Source organism: Quercus suber, unplaced genomic scaffold (assembly GCF_002906115.3).
Source record: "Quercus suber isolate HL8 unplaced genomic scaffold, Cork oak 2.0 scaffold_88, whole genome shotgun sequence".
NCBI lineage: Eukaryota > Viridiplantae > Streptophyta > Magnoliopsida > Fagales > Fagaceae > Quercus > Quercus suber.
The window spans coordinates 1,023,950-1,045,774 of record NW_027069553.1 but is presented as its reverse complement, the minus strand read 5'-3'; the positions used below and the strand labels follow the sequence as shown (position 1 = coordinate 1,045,774).

General features: G+C 34.1%; 1 protein-coding gene across 2 annotated transcripts; it reads left to right on the top strand.

Moving 5' to 3' along the window:
- Positions 1-5,423: 5,423 nt before the first annotated feature.
- On the top strand, positions 5,424-13,920 carry LOC111994145 (uncharacterized). 2 transcript variants are annotated; one of them, XM_024026002.2, is made up of 12 exons: positions 5,424-7,868; positions 7,978-8,051; positions 8,284-8,335; positions 9,120-9,191; positions 10,457-10,550; positions 11,189-11,434; positions 11,539-11,764; positions 11,846-12,049; positions 12,138-12,230; positions 12,398-12,499; positions 12,630-13,079; positions 13,552-13,920. In XM_024026002.2, the coding sequence occupies exons 8-11, from the start codon at positions 11,891-11,893 to the stop codon at positions 13,041-13,043; spliced, it is 768 nt and encodes a 255-aa protein (XP_023881770.1). In that variant the 5' UTR covers positions 5,424-7,868; positions 7,978-8,051; positions 8,284-8,335; positions 9,120-9,191; positions 10,457-10,550; positions 11,189-11,434; positions 11,539-11,764; positions 11,846-11,890; the 3' UTR covers positions 13,044-13,079; positions 13,552-13,920. The 2 variants fall into 2 exon arrangements, with proteins under 2 accessions (XP_023881770.1, XP_065630268.1); XM_065774196.1 differs by lacking the exon at positions 11,539-11,764 and having other exon boundaries at positions 5,424-8,051.
- Positions 13,921-21,825: the final 7,905 nt, after the last annotated feature.

The following is a 21,825-nucleotide window of genomic DNA, read 5'->3' as shown; positions in this document are numbered from 1 at the left end:
TATTAACATCCTCTATTTTAGTAGAATTATCGCTAGAGTGATAACAATATCACTATCCAACTATAACTAAAGAAAATTGTCAAACATAGAGAAACTATTCTTTTGAAGAAAAAAAATCCCTACACAGAATTTCAGGTTTTATAACTTCTCCACCTCATTTTTTTACAATTCAAATGAGAGAACTAATTTTGTGCATTTTATTACCAAGTATAGGAAAGAATATCCAAAAGCACTATTTAGATACCACGTCTTTTCATCCCCGAGAGTACCACATTGGTGAGTGGTGAAATGATATTCTTTCATTGAATGTTTGCCAAAAATTTTTTTACTTTGAAAATAACTATATAGGTTTTTTTTTTTTTTTTTTTTTTTTTTTTTTTTTTTTTTTAAATACCTAAAACAATCACCATGTAATACGGTTTAATTTCAAATTTATATACAGCAGAAGGACAGGAAAGCTTAATGTATATAATACAAAGACAAAACCACCGAACTCTAAATCTTGGAAAGCTTAATGCCATAATGCCTTTTAATCCTCCAACTAGCCATGATCCATCCTTATGCAGTAATTGCTGCTAAGACCCAAGTTGTGGAAATTCAATCCTCCAATCATTTTGAATGGAGGAAATTAGAGTGTTATGTGATGGAGTGAGGAACTTAGAATTAATGAACACTAGGTTAACTGTATGGTATTATAATGAAACCAAAAGGGCTGACAAAAAAATACTCCAAAAACCACCGAACTCTATATCCTAGAAAGCTTAATGCCATAATGCCTTTCAATCCTCCTCCTAGCCATGAACTATCCTTATGTAGTAATTGTTGCTAAAACCGAAGTTATGGAAATTCAATCCTCCAATCCTTTTGACTGGATGAAATTAGAGTGTTGTGCGATGGAGTGAGGAGCTTAGAATTAATGAACACCAAGGTAGCTATATGGTATTTTAATGAAACCAAAAGGACTGACAAAAAAATACTCCATCAAAGTGTATTGCCTTGACTCCGTAGACATGAACTTGACGCCATCAGCTGCATGAATGATGGCATCAATAGCCATAGCTCAAACATCAGGATAGAGCTGATGCAACATAGGATCTGCTTCCAAATGTGTAGCCATTTTCTTTTTAATTAGGTGGCTATGGCAATTTCTTAGAAATAGGATGAGATTGTGGTGGCGTTGATGATACACCGAATCAAAATTGTTCTCAAAGTGCAGAACATCTTGACAAATACTCGTTGGAGGAATATGAGTCCACCAATTAACAATACCATATTCCTAATTGGAGAGACCAGCTAATCCAACTTCACCATATGAATACTCTTTCATATACTCGTCCACTAGTTGTATAAAATTAATCCTTTCAATTGAGTTGTAAAAGAGAGGGTGAAGAAGCTGTAGGACATGATAGTTTGTGAATTTGTAAAATATTTTCGAGAAAAAGAGTTTCAATGTGTTTGAAAACTTTAAGGGCTCGGGGAATGATGCTTCTATAGCAACTGTACGGTGTACGGCTACAAGCCCACTTGGCTCTAGCCTAGGCCCACATAAACCTGGATATTACCCCTCCCAAGCTCAACCTCAAGACCGGCCCATTATCCCTCAGCTTGGTATAAGGTGGTCAGTGGGTACCCCTGCATTGTTCGGCAATACGTCGACAGCACAGGAATGCCTTAGGGAATTATGCCGCCGAACAGTATTTAGAGGCTAGCACCAGTTCCAACAATTTCAACTCCATTTTCGATGGAGCATATTCCTTGTCATGAATAATTAATTTGGGCCCCTCCCACACGAGTGGGATCAAGGGTAATGATGAAAAGGGGTTGGATAATTGTAGGTGAGAGAAGAGAGAGAAAAAGAGAGCACAAATAAACAATAGTGCGCAGGAAAAGTTGTATGGTTGAGAGTTCATTCTTGAGACTCGCCCAGGTGCTACCCATAGTAGGAAACCCAATAACCACATTACAAGTAAATTATGAGCCCAAATAGGAAGCCCAATTAAAGGGGGTGAAGTTTGGGTACGCACAACAACAATTTTCCTAAAATGCTGAATATCAATTTTTATCCCATTAGATAAAGATCAGTAACTTTGATTGTTGGGTACGGGTAATGTACATTATAATTTTCTACTATCCTAACCCGATTTAATATATCCCCATAGAATTCCCCCTTCTGATAAAAGGATATCAAAACTTTTCCTAAATCCATAAACAATTTACCATCAATATCGTTAGTGCCAATTACACGACCCACAAAAATCTTCCAAACTTTTGGAAGTTCCGAATCCTAAAGTCCATCCAAAAAGCGTTCTAAAGTAAAATTAAGTTTGAGATCCGTGCCTACTATTTCAAACGGCAATTCTCCATATGGTTTTCGGTCTTTTTTTAAATCAATAATATCGGCTATTTCAAGGATAAGCTTTACTTTAGATTGGCCCGTTGTGAAATAGGAGATGTTAGGATTTGCAAAGGCTATTGGAGAAAGGAGAAAGAGTGAATACTGGTGGAAATAGCAGATGTTAGGAGTTGCAAAGGTTACAGGAGAAAGAGTAAATACTTCTAAAGAGAGAGAGAGAGAGAGAGAGAGAGAGAGATAAAGAAGGAAGAAAAAGAGTCGTTGGCTCTCTGACTTGATGACAATTTTTATCAATTTCTACCCCCCCCCCCTTGCAGATCCCTCAGCATGCTCATCACGATTTCTTCAATTACTACAATCTCCCACTATTAAAAATTGTCATCAACACCTTATTAAAAATAATAAGGTACTAATGACAATTTCTTTCATATGGTAGAAGATTGTAGTAATTGTCTTTATATAACCTATAAAGAAACCCACGAGTCGAATTCGAGCGTAAAAAAATCCAACCCGAACACGACCCGTTGCCATTCCTACTTGGGAGTGAATGTTAGTAGGTGAATAAAGAGAAAATGACAAGTTTTAAAGGTTCTAAAACTGATTTGTGTTTTTTTTGTTGGAAACTTTTAGAACATAATCCAGCTGTAACAAAGGCCAAAAAAAAAAAAACTCGAATATGGTATTGTTGTAAATAAGCAAGCATACAAGGGTATTCGTAAAGCATGCAACTTTACTAGAAACTTCCCTAGCATGCAAGGGTATTTTTGAATTTTTAAATATTAAAAAATTAAACTCCTAACCACGTGACTCCAACGGCTACATCAAGTCTGAGAACAAACGTCACTCTTTCTTCCTTCTTTATATATCTCTCTTTCTTTCTCCAGTAGTATTTACTTTCTCTTGTAACCTTTGCAAATCCTAACCTCTCCTATTTCTGGCGGTATTCACTCTTTCTACTTTTTCCTTTCTCCTTTCTCCAATAGCCTTTGCAAATCCTAACATCTCCTATTTCACAACAAGCCAATCTAAAGTAAAGCTCATCCTTGAAATAGCCGATATTATTGACTTCAAAAAAGACCCAAAACCATACGGAGAATTACCGCCTGAAATATTAGGCACGGATCTCAAACTTAATTTTACTTTAGAACGCTTTTTGGATGGACTTTAGGATTCGGGACTTACAAAAGTTTGGGAGATTTTTGCGGGTCGTGTAATTGGCACTAATGATATTGGTGGTAAATTGTTTATGGATTTAGGAAAAGTTTTGATATCCTTTTATCAGAAGGGGAATTTTATGGGGATATATTAAATCGGGTTAGGATAGTAGAAAATTATAATGTACATTACCCATACCCAACAATCAAAGTTACTGATCTTTATCTAATGGGATAAAGATTGATATTCAACATTTTAGGAAAATCGTTGCTGTGCGTATCCAAACGTCACCCCCTTTAATTGGGCTACCTATTTGGGCTAATAATTTACTTGTAATATGGGTATTGGGTTTCCTACTATGGGTAGCACCTAAACGAGTCTCAAGAATGAACTCTCAACCATACAACTCTTCCTGCGCACTATTGTTTATTTGTGCACTCTCTTTTTCTCTCTCTTCTCTCACATAAAATTATCCAACCCCTTTTCATCATTACCCTTGATCCCACTCGTGTGGGAGGGGCCCAAACTAATTATTCCTGACAAGGAATATGCTCTATCGGAAATGGAGCTGAAATCGTTGGAACTGATGCTAGCCTCTAAATACTGTTCGGCTGCATAATTCCCTAAGGCATTCCTGTGCGGTTGACGTATTGCCGAACAATGCAGGGGTACCCACTGACCACCTTATACCAAGCTGAGGGATAATGGGCCGGTCTCAAGGTTGAGCTTGGGAGGGGTAATATCCAGGTTTATGTGGGCCTAGGCTAGAGCCAAGTGGGCTTGTAGCCGTACACCGTACAGTTGCTATAGAAGCATCATTCCCTAAGCCCTTAAAGTTTTCAAACACATTGAAACTCTTTTTCTCGAAAATATTTTACAAATTCACAAACTATCATGTCCTACAGCTTCTTCACCCTCTCTTTTACAACTCAATTGAAAGGATTAATTTTATACAACTAGTGGACGAGTATATGAAAGAGTATTCATATGGTGAAGTTGGATTAGCTGGTCTCTCCAATTAGGAATATGGTATTGTTAATTGGTGGACTCATATTCCTCCAACGAGTATTTGTCAAGATGTTTTGCACTTTGAGAACAATTTTGATTCGTTGTATCATCAACGCCACCACAATCTCATCCTTTTTCTAAGAAATTGTCATGGCCACTTAATTAAAAAGAAAATGACTACACATTTCGAAGCAGATTATATATTGCATCAGCTCTTTCCTGATGTTTGTGTTGTGGCTATTGATGCCTTCATTCATGCAGCTGATAGTGTCAAGTTCATGTCTATTCAGTCAAGACAATACACTTTGATGGAGTATTTTTTTTTGTCAGCTCTTTTGGTTTCATTATAATACCGTATAGTTGCCCTAGTGTTCATTAATTCTAAGCTCCTCACTCTATCGCATAACTCTAATTTCCTTCATTCAAAAGGATTGGAGGAATGAATTTCCACAACTTGGGTCTTAGCGGCAATTACTGCATAAGGATGGATCATGGCTAGGAGGAGGATTGAAAGGCATTATGGCATTAAGCTTTCCAGGATTTAGAGTTCGGTGGTTTTTGGAGTATTTTTTTGTCAGCCCTTACAGTTTCATTATAATACCATACAGTTACTCTGGTGTTCATTAATTCTAAGCTCCTCACTGCATCGCATAACACTCTAATTTCCTCCATTCAAAAGGATTGGAGGATTGAATTTCCACAACTTGGGTCTTAGCGGCAATTATTGCATAAGGATGGATCTTGGTTGGGAGGAGGATTGAAAGGCATTATGGCATTAAGCTTCCAGGATGTAAAGTTCAGTGGCTTTTGTCTCTGCATTATATATATTAAGCTTTCCTGTCCTTTTGTTGTATATACATTTGAAATTAAACCATGTTACATAGTTATTGTTTTAGTTAAAAAAAAAAAACTATAAAGTTATTTTCAAAGTAAAAAAAATTTGGCAAACATTCATCGAAAGAATATCGTTTCACCACTCACCAATGTGGTACTCTCGGGGATGAAAAGACGTGGTATCTAACTAGTGCTTTTGGATATTCTTTCCTATACTTGGTAATAAGATGCACAAAATTAGTTCTCTCATTTGAATTGTAAAGAAATGAGGTGGAGAAGTTATAAAACATGAAATTCTATGGGTAGGGATTTTTTCTTCAAAAGAATAGTTTCTCTATGTCCGACAGTTTACTTCAGTTATAGTTGGATAATGATATCGTTATCAATCTAGCAATAATTCTCCTAAAATAGAGAATGTCAATATCTATCCGATTGAATAAAGCATGACGTCAGTAGTCTTAATTGTTAAGTAAGAGTAACTAATATGAAGATCTTTTAAAATCCCTAAGTGTAGATGTTCGGCCGTGGAAAGTATTTGTGGACGGTGCGTCCTGTGCAATGGGAGTGGAGCATTCTTTTAGATTGGGTTTTAAAGCGTCCAACAAGTAAATTATGAGCCCAAATAGGAAGCCCAGTTAAAGGGGGTGAAGTTTGGGGTATGCACAACAACAATTCTCCTAAAATGAATATCAATCTTTATCCCATTAGATAAGGCTATGGGATCAGTAACTTTGACTGTTGGGTACGGGTAATGTACATTATAATTTTCTACTATCCTAACCCGATTTAATATATCCCCACAGAATTCCCTCTTCTGATAAAAGGATATCAAAACTTTTCCTAAATACATAAACAATTTACCACCAATATCGTTAGTGCCAATTACACGGCCTGCAGAAATCTCCCAAAGTTTTGGAAGTCTCGAATCCCGAAGTCCATCCAAAAAGTGATGAGTTTGAGATCCGTGCCTAGTATTTTAAGCGGCAATTCTCCATATGGTTTTGGGTCTTTTTTGAAGTCAATAATATCGATTATTTCAGGGATGAGCTCTACTTTAGTTTGATCCATTGTGAAATAGGAGAGGGTAGGATTTGTAAAGGCTACTGGAGAAAGGAAAAAAGAGAAAGAGTGAATACTGTTGGAAATAGGAGAGGTTAGGAATTGCAAAGGCTACAAGAGAAAGAGTGAATACTGCTGGAGAAAGAGAGATAGATAGATATATATATATATATATATATATAAAGAAGGATGAAAGAGAGCCATTGGCTGTCTGACTTGATGTAGCTGTTGGCTCTGATGATGTAGCCATTGGCTCTCTAACTTGATGTAGCCGTTGGAGTCACGTGGTTGGGAGTTAGGGGATGATGAATTTTTTAATATTTAAAAATTCAAAAATACCCTTGTATGCTAGGGAAGTTTCTAGAAAAGTTGCATGCTTTACGAATACCCTTGTATGCTTGCTTATTTACAACAATACCATATTCGAGTTTTTTTTTTTTTTTTGGCCTTTATGACAGCTGGATTATGTTCTAAAAGTTTCTAACAAAATAAAACCAATCAGTTTTAGAACTTTTAATACTTTTGTCTTTTTCTCTTTATTTACCTGCTAACATTCACTACTAAGTAGGAATGGCAACGGATCGTGTTCGGGCCGAATTTCTTTACACTCAAATTCGACCCGCGGGTTTCTTTATAGGTTATATAAAAACAATTACTACAATCTTCTACTATATGAAAGAAATTGTCATTGGTACCTTATTATATTTTAATAAGGTGTTGATGACAATTTTTATCAAATAGTGGGAGATTGTAGTGATTGCTCTCATAACTTTAAGTTATTTTCAAAGTGAAGAACATCTTGGCAAATAAGCACCAATGCCATACTCTGGTTTAGAATGACATTACCCTCCAAATAGAAAACTTTTTGATATTCTTCTTGTAACAATAAAATGCACAAAATTAGTTCTCTGGAGAAGTTGTAGTATATAAAAGTTTGTGTAGGGAAATTTTTTTGAAAAGAATAGTTTTACTGTGTTTGACAACTCTATTTGGTTATAATCACTACAACAAAGTTGAGTTTTTTCAACATATTTATATCCACGGTCACTAAAAAATGTAGATAAAAGCTTAATTTTCTATGGATGAGTACAACTGTAGAGTAAAAATAAGGAAATTCATATACTTATTTTTGCAGTTATTATAACTGTTGAAAAACAAAATTAAAAAGTATTTGGTTTTAGTTTTTTTCTTTAGGCACCGTAGTAAAAGGGGGTCAAAAAAATATTAGAAACAGAATAGTTTTATCAACAGCTCTATCAACTGTGGATAAAATAAATTAAATTTTATATCAACGGTTGTAAAACGTTGGAAATCAATAACACTCTATTGTATTGTATAAAAGCTCATTTTAAACTCAGAGTTTAAAACATTAAGGTAGGCTCTCCCTTGCTCTTGCTCCCGCTCTCTTTCATAGCTCACATCTCTCTTGGCCTAAACACAGGTTCTCAACTCCTCACAGGTTCTTTCTCTCTCTCTCTCTCTCTCTCTCTTCCATCTTTGTGTTTTTCTGTTATTTTCTCGGCATCCAAACAGAGTTTTTGACTTTGGTTGATTTTTCTTTGCTTCAGAGTCACCGAGTTGGTACAATCGCATCCAAATCTTGTATACATTCACACTTTTACCTATCCAAGCCTCTGATTAGGTATCTTCTATACATTGATGAATCCAATTTCACATTCTCCTTGAAAACCTAACCTTCAATTTTGTATTTCTTTGTTTTTCCATATATAGCATAAACGTTTTGTTTTTTATTTTGGATTTTTTGTATATTAATCAAATCACAAATTTCAATCTCATAAAGCTTTAATAAATCTGTTTAATATTCTCATTTTGAATCATTCATTGTTTTATGATTTTTTTTTTTGTTGGCACAGAAAGAGGGAGGTGAATTTGAAGGTCTTGAAGGTTCTAGAGATGGAACAGAAGGTAAATAAAATAAATACACTCATTTTTATTTGCTGAATTATATAATTTTGTTATGAATTATTCAATTTCCATTACAATTTTAGATCTTTTTTGTGAATTTAGAAATTTCATATTAGTCTCAATGATTATTACAACGAGCATTGCGTTAGTGCAATTTGCTTCGTATTCTTTATGAAAATTACGATGCGAATTAAACTGCAAATCTAGAACTATTGTTTATTAATATAATTACTCTTACTGTATAATTTAGGTTTGTTTTTCAATTTGTCTATTTTGGTTTCAAATATCTGCTTTAATTGCAGGCTACTCATAGGAGGACTAGTGTTAGGCATTAGGCAACTCTTTTGAGTAAAAAAATAACCTGGTCTGTGCAAGTCTAGACATAGAGTATGTGTGCCAAGTGCTTGTGGAAATTACCCAAAGAGATTTTTTACATTAGAATGTTGATTGAGGATCGGCTTGAGAGAACCTTAATATATTTAACCAAAAATCATGACATCTGCATCCCTTTTGGTCAGAATTTCAATCTAAAGTTACTAATTGCTCTCTGTTTCTGTGAACTACTTCTGTGCACGTGCATTCAAAACCTTCTTCTATTGAATTCCTATTCAATTTTAGCTGCTGACTTTTACATGCATTTTTTTACTAAGGCATCCTCTCAGAGCTTAGAAAGGCCCTATAGAGAGACACCTGAGATGAAAACTCTTTTTTTGTTGCCACATTTTCTGAAAATCTTCTTCTTTACTCTTGTTTGATTAACATTTTGATTTACGTGTGTACTCAGGTCCACATTGCATAGAGTTTTGGTGAATGGTCAAGAGAGATATTCTGTAAGACCCCATAGCCACAGCCACAGGTACTTTTCTTGATTAGGCTCACTCCAACTTTTCTTTATGGTTGTAATTGTTTCCTTGTCTAGTAGTAGTAGTAAGCACCCACTTCTGAAATGTTTGTGCTTCATTTCTTCATGCATTGCCCCATTGTTCTGTTGATTTTTATTATTTGTTTTACAAACCATATATGTATCACTGTTTTTTGTTTTGGAAATAGTATCTCTTCTTATCCAATCATTGTCGAAATGAATATAGACATTCCATTGTTCAATTTGGAAATGCTGCATGCATTGCAAATGCAATGCATGATTGGCTAATTAATGTCGGTTTTATGGAACCTCACTTGTTAGTTTTTATTCTACCAATCTTTTAATTAATGTCGGCTTATGCTTCTAATTTTGGTAAAGAAGTTGGGTATGAGAATGAAATAGTATCTCTCTCTCTCTCTCATGTATACATTGCAAAAACTAAAAAAGCCTTAGAGGAGGCCCATGGGATCATGGCTCCAACGAAAGACTAAAAAAAAAAAGATCAAGAAGCCCATTTTTCGGCCCCTAAAATCTCAATAGTCAATATGGGCCCAATCCCTCCCAAGTAAGGTAACAGAGGCCCACATAAATCTAGTTGGGGTTCGTCAAACAAAACTAAGTTGTCTATCAAACTGAATTAGGAAGGATCATAGGGTAGGAGTAGGAGTAATAATTATTCTCATTAATTGATACTAATAGAGGTGGTGTGGTGTGGTGAGGTGTCTTTTCCTCTTCTTCATTGTAGCAGTACTAAACCAATCCTTCCTTCTCAGCATTGTCAATTATTGTGACTACTTCTTTATTGTGTATGTCAGTGACAGTGACTGAGAATCAGAGAGAGAGAGAGAGAGAGAGGACCCCTTTATCAAATAAATAAATTCTCTTTTCCCAGAAAGAGCAGAGGAAGCGTTACCTATTTTCTTTCTTCCTTTCCTTTTCTTTTTTACTTGTAACATTTAAAAAAAAAAAAAAAAAAAAAGGCATGCATGAGCCATATCTAATGTGCTACTAGTTTTTTTTTACTTTCCTTTTCTTTTTTACTTGTAACATTTAAAAAAAAAAAAAAAAAAAAAGGCATGCATGAGCCATATCTAATGTGCTACTAGTTTTTTTTTATCGTGTAAGAGAGTACTTTGCATGAGCCATATCTATTGTGGGACATTTATCTCTGTTTCTTTGTTCTCAAAGTTCTGTTCTTGATCATCATCAAGGTTAATTATATTCCTTCTGAAAATAACATATGTATTTCTAATTAATAGTGTTGTAGCTGATATCTCTAGCCATATTGGATCCATTTTGTGTGTTTGGATTCTGCACCCAACACCTCTCTTTCGCTTTCTTGCATCCTCTCAGGTAACAATTTTCTATCTTCACATACATATGTTTCTGTATAATCTTAGGGTTTGCCAATCACCCTCTAATGCTCTATGACTGAAAATTTTGAATGTTTTGTTCTCTAGGGCGCATTGGGTGTTTTTTTTTTTTTTCCTTTATTTATGCTTTCTGGGTTAGGTATGGGGATGATGTATTTCAATTTATTGTGCTTGAATTGTGAGGGTAAAGTTTCAAAATTTTTGTTATTTGGGGCTATTGGTAAGGTTTCTGTGCAATTTTTGCTTCTAGGTTTTTCTTTTGCTGCCCTTTTGGATGCACCTTTGCTGTTTCTGAGGTCCCTTCTCTGTTTGGAGCTGAGAGAATGTGATTTTATATATTGTAGAATACATAATAATGTAGGAGAAGATTAGGATATATAGTGCTTTATATTAAATATATTACTTTATTCATGTGTTCACACTACTTGTAGTGATTGCCTACTTTTGTGGATCTATTTCACTTATTCTCTCTCTCTCTCTCGCTCTCTGTTTCACCTTCACTTTCAATGTGCTGTTGTCTGTTGTATGGCATAAATATCAATCATCGATATAATAATAACTCTTGCTTGCTTGCTTTTAATATTTTAATTAAGAATTCTTGTTTTTCATGTATTGCAGGCCACATATTATGAGAAAGAGTTTTTTTTTCCTACTCTTTATAACCTTGTTTAAGACAATTTGAAGGAATTCTACCTATGGCTAGAAGTGTTGGAAACAATGATGCTTTTGCAAGAGAAGAATCAGTTAGACGTGCTAGAAATTACGGAGCTATTGCAAGAAAAGAGTCAGCTGGAAGTGCTAGAGATAATGGACCTATAGCAAGAGAAGAGTCTGGAACAAGTGAAAGTGGTGGCTCACGAGTTGGTAACTAAAACACTACATTTTTTGACATGTCTATCAAATTATCATTCTAATATTTGCAACCATCTATAGTTGACTTGTGTCTATCAATTTTTTTGACTACATAGGAAATAAGAAAGGGCGAGGGGCTACACGGAATCTAAAACTTGCAAAACTTTTTACAAAGGAAAGTTTCCCAATCATATGGAAAAAGGGAAGACCACTAGGGAAATATTCTAAAGTATTCAAATCGGAGTGTACCTTGTTAGACGGATTAGTATAGTACCTTTACGAGTCAAAGATTGGAGAGAGGTGTCTTATCAAAACAAAAGAAAGATATTTGATTATATATTGGTGCGTTATATAAAAGTGTTTTGAAATAAAAGTTTTCTTTATAATGCACAAATGTAATCCTTATTAGTTTTCATTTTTTAGGAACGCTTCATTGTTGAGGGTCAAGAGACTCTTGTTTGGCAGCAAATGAATAGGTCATACAAAAATTACCGAAGCTCCTTGAAGAAAAAATGGTTTAAGCCATATGAGGAGGATCCTGAGGAGGCACTAGAAATTTTGCCACCTAACATGGCAGATGATGATTGGAACTATCTTGTGAATTTATGGAGCAATAAGGACTGGAAGGTACTACTGCATATGGAAATTATTATCTTGTGAAATTTTATAGAGAATTAAAAATATTATTTAATCCAATGTATGTTTTTGAATGTAGACAATGTGTGATAAAAACAAATATAGTCGTTCCAAAAACTTTATCATTCACATTACTGGATCAAAAAGCTTCCAACAACAAAGTGAAGAAGAGGTTTGTATATATCATTTTCTCAATCTTTGAAACTTAATTTTTTCAAGATAAAATATTGTTGCATAGTTATTTATGGTGCTTGACATTTTATGGAAGGTCTATACTTTGTGTTGTTTAAATGATCGACATTTTATGGAATGTCTATGCTTTGTGTTGTTTAATGATAGAGGGAGAAAACTGGAGAAGATCCTAGCCAACTTCAATTATTTGAGATCACACATACGAGATCTAATGGGCAAGCTGCAAATGAAACTACACAGGAAGTATTGGTATGGAAATTCCTAAAAATGCTTGTATAACTTGTTATTAAGATTTATTTTTATATGCTACTAGAAAATTTATTTTTTTATGTGCTTTTAGCAAATGTAGTATAAAATTATAAATGCTCTTTTAATGTAGATGAAATTTAAGAGACTTACTGCTGAAGTGGCTGAAGGGTCTTTGCAAATGTCCGGCAATGAAATGTTTGTAGAGGTATTTGGACCTGAACGTCATGGTCGTGTTCGTGGTTATGGTGATGGTATTAGTCCTACAGAGTTGTGGGGTTCCTCTTCATCTACTATTCGTGACCTCCAAATGCAATTGAAAGAATATGAGGAAAGACGTAAGGAGAATGATGCAAACCTTTTGAGGCAATTGAAAGAATCTAAGGAAAGAAGCAAGGAGAATGATGCTAACCTTCTAAGGAAATTGAAAGAATCTGAGGAACACCGCAAGGAGAGTGATGCTAATGTACAACTCTTGAAGGCACAAGTTAATCGGGTTGAGAGTTTGCTAGCACGAGTACTCAAAAACATGGCCCATTTGAGCTAGCTCAATCTAGTTGTTCTTCTTAACTTTACCAATCAAGTTAGTTTGTTAACTTTACTTGTTCTTTTAAGTAAAGGGTTTGTTACCCTTTTTTTTTTTTTGTGTAATCTTTGGATGGTTGGGTTTGTTTGACACTTTTCTGTTTACATTTCAAGCTGCCATTTTTTTGTTAAGAAAGGGCAAAGAGAAATGGTTTTGGGGATATGTGATGGTTTAATAAATTTTCCAGCTACTAGCTATGTTTTGAATCTCCCCTGCAACACCTTTTCCTTCTTTATTTATGAGATGAGGGGAGGGCAAGCTTTTCTTTTTCTTTTTTTCTGGGGAGGATGGGGATGATCATTAGGGAACTCACTGCTGTATTTGTATTACTGCTATATGGTAATTTATATATTTTTTTATGCTCAATCTTATGCCTGTACAATGTTGATATTTGAGATGAAACTCTTCTACAAGTTATGGAAATAATTCACAGTTAATTATTGAATCTTTTGTTAATTTTCCATTGCAGGTTGTTGCTGGAAGTGTATAGAAGAGAAACATCAGTCTGTTTTGTAGAGAAAGTATGAACTTTCATTCTATTTTGGCCGGATGCATCTTGTAGATACAACCTAAGCTATCATTAGTCTGTCAAATGCTATGTTTTGCAAGTTTTGATTCACCCTTTACTTCAAGTGCAGAACAGATCTCATGATGATGATTTCCAAAATTCTTGGTTTGTGCAAAGTAAACATGGGACTTCCTCTTTACTTTTCTAAATATTCTTTGGTTCACTATGATGTCATATGAATGAAATTACTGCTATATGTAATGATTAGAATGTATAGGAGCTAATGCTAATACTTCTGCTTTATGGTGGATAAATAAGTTGGGTTAAGTACTTTGGTGTTACACAGCCATCGTCTTCCATTTTTCACTGATTTATGTTGATTTCTTAAACATAAATCAGATTCGTGAGTTGGTGGAATTGCCTTTAAGGCATCCACGGCTTTTTCAAAATATTGGAGTGAAGCCTCCCGAGGGAATTTTGCTATGTGGGCCTCCTGGTATTGGAAAGACACTCATAGCAAATGGTATTGCTTTAGTTTTTTTCTTTTTTCTTTTTTAAATACTTATTTCAACGGTTTCAAACTATTGAAATTTATCTCAAGACAACATATATTTCTACAGTTTTCAATAATATTTCGATGTTTAATAATTGTTGATAAAGGTGAATTACTTTTTTCGACGGTCACATAGGCTGTAGAAAAAAAGTTTCGACATAAATTTTAGTGGCAGTTCTCAACGGTCATTTAAGCCGTCGAAAATAATTTTTTTGACGGTTTTAAATACTTTTTTCGATGTTTTCAACAGTCGAAAATAGCAAACTTTCTTGTAGTGGATGATACCATTAATAACTCTAGCAATAATTCTCCTAATGCGAAGAATATCAATTTATGTTCCCTTGGATCAATGCATAGTATTTGTAGCTTTAATTGTTGGGTAGGGGTGACTAAGGTCTTCTAAAATCCGGATCTCGTTCAAAAGTTCCACACAAAATTCTACTATCTGATAGAAAAATATCAACATTTTGCCTAAATTCACAAAAATTTGACCACCGTATTAATAAAACCAATGACTTCACCCTTATAAACGTCCAAAATGTTTAACTTGATAAAAAAAATGTCAAAAAGTTTTGAGTAAATGAAATAAAAGAACAAAATAACTTATAAACTACACTAAGAAATAGCCAACATTACTTGCAAATTGTAAGTGCATTAGAAACACCATTTTATCCAATGAACACTAAAAATACTAGTGCGCCAAAGGTATTCCGTGAATTTCAATTTTCAGAGTCATTTTGTCTAACAGTCAATGATAATACTTGCCATTATAACTAAAACTCACACTCACAGGTAAATGAAGTTTATTTTATCAAATTTGTTTAATAATAAGAAAAACAAGAAGAGTCATAAAACCTATGATGAGATCAGATTGATTAAACACAAATATCATCATATAATTATAAAAATTTTGTATCTATCATCTTCTTCACAGAAACAGCCCCAAAACCCAGCAAATACTTTCCCCAAAACACAGAAAAATACCCAAAACCAACAACAAACACCTATTGAAATACTTCCAAAACCTCTGTGAAAACCCACTGAAATCACTCATAGAGCTCACCTCTACGAGAAAAAGCCCACAAAAAACTCAAAAACAGTCCCCTAAACCCGGAAATAGTCCCCTAAAATAATGGTTAATAAATATCATGCATTAATATTCAACACAAAAAGGGTGAGACAATTATTGGTGTCTTCATAAGGTTGAGATTTTTTTTTCCTTCGAAAAATTGCAAGTTAAAAAAAAAAAAATAGAATTACATTATAATGGACAGACAATTGATTGTTGTTGGTAAGGCATGTGTATCACCATCTATGCATGCATGCCACAAGTGTATCTCAAAGTTAATAAAACATTAAAAATGAAAAAAAAAAAAAATTCTATCATTCAAAAAATAGAAAAACTACTAATCCAAGTTGTTGGTGATAGGAATGGCAAAAAGTACTTGACCTGCACAGCCACACTCACTGCCTCACCTCCGCACTGCTTCTCCCCTCAACTTCTCAAGCTCTCACTCTCACCGGCCCACATAGCCACACCCACGACCTCACCTTCGCCCCCCTCAATCTCTCACTTTCCTTGCTCTTTGCTTCTTCACCTCGCCGTCAACGTTAACTCCCCCTCTATCACTAGCTCATCGTAGTTCACTCTCAATGATTTGGATTCATTTTCCACCATTTTTTTTAGTTTTGTTGTCATTCCTGTTTTTGTTATTGGTGTTCATTTCCTACTGGTTGCATTTTTTTTTGGGTGATAGTAATGTCGTAGCCTTCCTTGTTGTTCATTATTATGTTGCTATTTGTTGTCGAGAAAAAAAAAACTTGGTTGAAAGAATCGAAGAATTGCAGCTACAACTATGGATCTAATTTTATGTTGTATTTTTTCTTAGTTTATGTTTGATTTGGGTCTCAGTTTTTTTTTTTTTTTTTTTTAACAAATTGGGTCACGATTAGTGCATTTAGATTGAGCCCTGAAGGGGCATGGCGGGGCGGGGTCTGTAGGGGCGTGTATGGGGGCAGAAAAAAAACCCATTTAGTTAACAGGACATGTTTGGATTTGTTGATAAAAAAATCCGTCTCAAACTCAATCCGTTGTCATTCCTAATTGGTGATTAATTGGTGTGTAGATAGAGAGATTAGCAGCATAAGAGTTGTCTCTGTGGCTATGAGGTGAAGTTATTTGAGAGGGGCATAGAGCTCTCAAATGAGAGGAAGAAAGTGGGTAAAAGCTATTGGGTTTTTATGATTTGTTTTGCTAGCTTTTGTAATTGATTTGTTGTTATTGTTTTTGTTTAAACCGAATTTATGATTTGTCCAAAGATTTTTATATGTGATTTAAAAAAAAATTATTAATATCCATTTTTGAGAATTTACGGGTCAGCTTGTCAATTATTTAGGAGAGGGGGTCATGTATACAAATTTTAGAGCCAAAAGTAGAAATTGTGTAAATATAAACTATGGAATTTTTTCAAAGGCTAGGGGTGGGGGGCATGGCCCCCTCAGCCCTGGCAGTTCATCTCTGCACAGGGCAACATTATTCCTTTTCATAAAAGGCTGAGATCACATATTTCTAGGTCGCACAACAGCCATTAAGAATAAGAACTGAATAAAGGCTGAGAGCACCAAATCCTAGCTCAAAACATCAGGTGTTAAAAAAATGAAGGCTGACAGCTACCCATTGCCTTAAAGAAAAAGCGAGTATTCTGATCCCCAAGACTGAGCCACTGGACCCTGGATTTTTTCTTGTAAAAGCTCTCCTCACTTCTCCTAAGCAAAGCATACTCATGAACAGCCATCACTTCAGCCCTAATTCCTTCCCCATTCATTGGATTAAGTTGTACAAATTCCTGGGCAGCCTCCATACTCTCCTTAGCCCTTTTGACTCTATCGGGCAGATTAGAGAATTCCTCCTTGTTTAGCTTCTTAAGTACCACCTTCTGCTTCTTCAGCTTGGAGCATAGCTGGAACATCAGAGTGCCTCTCACTGGTTGCTTCCACACCTCCTCCACTGTCGGTAAAAACTTAGGATGATCCGCCGTTAAAGAACGAAGAAGGTTTCCTAACCTTGCGAAGGTCCGACAGCTTGACAATCATAGGTTGGAACTAGCATGAACCTAGTGGTCACTATCCTCTAAGCCGAGTTGTCACTCCCCTTGACCGAGAAGAGATGACCTCTTTGATCCTTTAGGTTAAGGACAAAAAGCTGTAATGGAGTGGCAAAACTTTCGGTGGGGGAAAGGTATTATTATCCATTATCAAATAGGGAAAGAAAAAAAAAAAAGTGACAGCACCGAATTTTGGCTCATAAACAGCAGCCATTATCAAGCTGAGTGCACAAAGTTTCAGGTCATAAAATAGCACTTGTCACAATAAACAACTAAAGCTGGACGAGCTTGATCCAAGCTGTTAAAAAATCATATATTACAGAGATCAGCTAATGCTAAAGCTTTTTCATGCAAACAAGCAAGCTACAATACAAAAGATTGTCCACAATTCAAGATATTTCATAGCTAGAATGACTAGGCCTGCGAGAACACCAGCCACTATTAACAAAACAACAAAGGCCAAACTTTGGAATTCTTATGCAGCAGCAGCAACAGTTAGATTCAGAGCAGATGTCAGACTTAGAACAAAAAGGCAACTAGTTCACTGTGTATAAACTGTTTAGCTCTATTGTCTGTAGCCTTTAGTGTTGCACGTGAGAGAGCTCGTGAGTTTTTTAATTTAGTGTTAAGTGAGTTAGTTAATCAGTTGAGATTTTGTTAATCTGTTAAGATAGTAACTGATGCTCTGTTTTTGTATATAAAGAGCACGGCTGTGTAATAAGATTTTTCATTTCAACAAAATCTTATATATGTGGCAACATTCATATCAAATTATTCTTGTAGCTATGATTCGTTCAGCGGCTTCCTTTATTGACTCTCATTACTTGTTACAAGAATCATTGCGCATGATTGCTGTCCAATTTTCTATCATGGAAAAATGTTTAACAGCATATTTTCCTATGGCAAAGTTTCTTGCAGAATTAAAAAAAGAGCATCGAAGTCAACCTGAAATGGAGTAACGATACTGCTGCTAAGCTTATCCAACAGCATAAGTGTGAAAAGACATGAAATAACTCTTTCGTATCTTTTGCACTCTTTTTAGTAGAACTATAATTTTATTATTTATTCAAAAAAATTATTTTTTGTGTACTATAAAAGAATTCCAAACTAGGATACTCAGAAAAATATTTAATGTGTGAAACTACAATAATGCAGAACATATTTTGAAGAGAGAAGGAAAATTATTGACTACTTTAGGAGTACCATAAATGCATACTCATCCCTCTCACATAAATTGTAGGTCTCACAATAAATTTAATTAATGAGACTCACAGATATGTGAATGGAGAAAATACATATTTATAGTACTTCGGGAGTATCCAAAAATTACCCTCTCCCAATAAAATGTTTCTAAAATTAGAAATGTTATCAGATGTCCTAAGAGCATTTGTAAGTGAACTATTTTAGACAATTTTTTGGGGGAAAAGAAAAGAAGCAAATAATATTTTGACAGATTTTTCTATTTTCCATAAATAGTGATGTTAAAATTTTTCTAAAATAATTTATTAACAATTACTTTAAAGGAACTTGTTAATGGTACCCAATAATAAAATAAGGTTGCAAACAAAATAATTAGAGTTTCACATTAACGTTTTCAAGGGTTAATGTTTTTGAGGGATTTCTATTCTGCTCTTAATTTCTTATTCTCTTCAAAGTAATTATTGGGTACTCTCGAAGTACTATAAATACGTACTATCTTCTCTCACATAACTATGGGTCTCACTAATTAAAATAATAAATGCTATTAACAGGTTTTTATAGTTCCTATAAAAGTTGTGTCAAAATTTTCCTATTTGATTTATTAACAATTACTCTAAGAGCATCCATTAACATGATCCATTTTAAAATTATTGTGAGTAGAATGCTGACATGACATAATTTAAACCTTTAAATCATAAAAGAATTATTAAGATTTAAAGAAATATATTTGTTAGACTAACTAGGAACTATAGAAAATATGGATCTTTCATTTACATTCTCTCTCATTCCAAATTTCCAAACAAACTTTAAAGTCTTTGAAACTCACTGCATGTCTTTGGATTTGATTTATACCCATTTGCACCTTCTAGGAACGAACAGGGATAAGACAAGGTCTGATGGGAACAGAATAAAGTGATGAGGAAGAAGAGATGTTCTCAAGTTTCAACAATCTGAAATAGAGAGATTTTCTGATATTTGGTTATCAAAAATTTTGAATTTGAACTAAAACTTTGAATTGGAATGAAAACCACCCTCTTAGAAATTTGATTCATTTTCAAAATGAAACAAAGCAAACACAACGACATTAATAGCATTTGCATCAATCAATACAAAATAGAAATATCTCAATTTTACATATCCAACCCCTAAAATTACTCACATAAATCAAGCTAAAAATGTATAAATTTACACTGACATTATTCACTTTACATAAAGTTTTTTATTCTTTAAAGAAATATATTTGTTAGACTACCTAGAAACTTTAGAAGATCTGAATCTTTCATTTACATTCTCTCTCTTTCCAAATTTCCAAACAAACTTTAACATATTTGAAACTCATTGCATGTCTTTGGATTTGATTTGTACCCATTTGCACCTTCTAGGAATGAACAGAGATATGACAAGGTCCGATGGGAACTAAATAAAGTGATGAGGAAGAAGAGATGTTCTCAAGTCTCAACAATCTGAAATAGAGAGATTTTCGAATATTTGGTGATCAAAAATTTTGACTTTGGGATAAAACTTTGAATTGGATTGAAAACCACCCTCCTAGAAATTTGATTCATTTTCAAAACAAAACAAAGCAAACACAACGGCATTAATAGCATTTGCGTCAATCAATACAAAATAGAAATATGTTTCAATTTTACATATTCAACTCCTAAAGTTACTCACATTAATCAAGTTAAAAATGTGTAAATTTACACTGATATTATTCATTTTACATAGAGTTTTTTATTCTTTATTTACGTATTCCGAGGCTGAAGAAAGTGAGTGAATAAAAGTTATTATGTATAAAGAAAGAGAAATAACTAAAAAGATATCGATATTTTAATATAGAGTCATGTTAACGAGTGCCTTTAGGATATTAGTTAATAATCTATTTTAAGAAATTTTTTACACTTTTTTTATGAGAAATGAAAAAAGTTGTCAAAACATTAACTGTTTTTTTTTTCCTAATAAAAACTTTTTTTTAAATAGATTATTAATCAATAACCTAAGGGCATTCATTAGGATTTCTCTTTAATATAATATAGTGTAAAATAAATAAACTGATTTATGATGTTTTAAAAACTTAGTCAGTAAAACAGAAAAATAAGTTTTTATAATAAGATAGACGAATTTTTTTGCACGAATTAACGTGAATGCTCTAAATTGCGTCTATCATCATGCCTTGCCTTTCATGTTGACACGGACTCTAATGGAATGCGATATGAGATAGAAAGTATTTCAAAAGACAGATCATATTTGGGAGAGGATCAACCAATCTGTTTCGTTAGATCATTTTTGTTAATGAGATGACTGATTTGTTTGGATCGAGGGAAGGGAGAGAGTGGAGGGAAGTAAATTGAGTTAGCTGAAAAATTCTGTGGTGCCGCGCTACAGTTAACTGATGACCAAATAATGCATGTCAAGAGCACTCAGGACTTCGTGCCCACGATGTTGAGCACTTGATTGTTGTTGATCTTCTTTGATTGAATAAACTTGACAAGTTTCCATTAATTAAGAAAAAGAAAACGTCAAAGGTCTTTACTATGTTCTGATTGGTGGGAGCAAAATTCACTGCAACACGCCCTGTCGCTGAAGGCACTTGGCGTTTTTGACCAACCATGCACGTTATAAGCAGACCGCCATAAACAGTAGTATCTTAGATTTTAAATTTATTGCCCCAAAAAAAAAAAAAAAAAAAAAAAACTTCAGGACCAGAATTACCTATAGTTTTACACTGTTACCCGATAAATAAAATATAAATTAAATAAACTCATAAAAAGGACTAAGAACAAACATTATCACAAAAAATAAATAATAATAACAATAAATAAATAAACAAACAATAATTCTATATAAGAATACACTTAATTTAAAATTTGTTGAAGTGATTATATAATTCTAATGAATAATTACTTTTAGCATATTACATGAATCTTCACTAAGAATCAATCACTGCTTTGGGGGTGTGAAACTAAATGTGCGCTTATTAAAGAATAATTGTTATATTTTAGTAAGACAATAAATTCAAAACCTACTCAGTCTCCTTTCCCACCTATTTTCTAAAATCAATTACCACCCATTGCCTTCATGGGAGAATTTTCACTGGTCAGTAGTCCAGTTATTGCAGTATATATGTGAAGTAGTCCACTCCTTCTAACTTTTCATAACTGTCCAACAAAGTACAAAGAAACACTAGTTACACAACAATGGCAAAACTCAGCGTACTACTTGTACTTCTTATCCTCTTCACCTCCTCTCTTTGTTGTCCTGAAGATAAAAAACAAGCCCTTCTCCAATTTAAATCCTCTATCATCAATGCTACTGCTTCTTTTTCTTCGTCAAAAAGCTTGCTAGTAGTTACGTTTGAAACATGGAATTTCAGCTCGG

What these genes read in the sequence shown, in the direction of transcription:
- LOC111994145 (XM_024026002.2), top strand. Translation starts at nt 11,891, where the DNA reads ATGAATAGGTCATACAAAAATTACCGAAGCTCCTTGAAGAAAAAATGG. An exon ending in GGAGCAATAAGGACTGGAAG is followed by an intron (nt 12,050 to 12,137) that starts GTACTACTGCAT and finishes TTTTGAATGTAG; the next exon opens with ACAATGTGTGATAAAAACAA. An exon ending in AACAACAAAGTGAAGAAGAG is followed by an intron (nt 12,231 to 12,397) that starts GTTTGTATATAT and finishes GTTTAATGATAG; the next exon opens with AGGGAGAAAACTGGAGAAGA.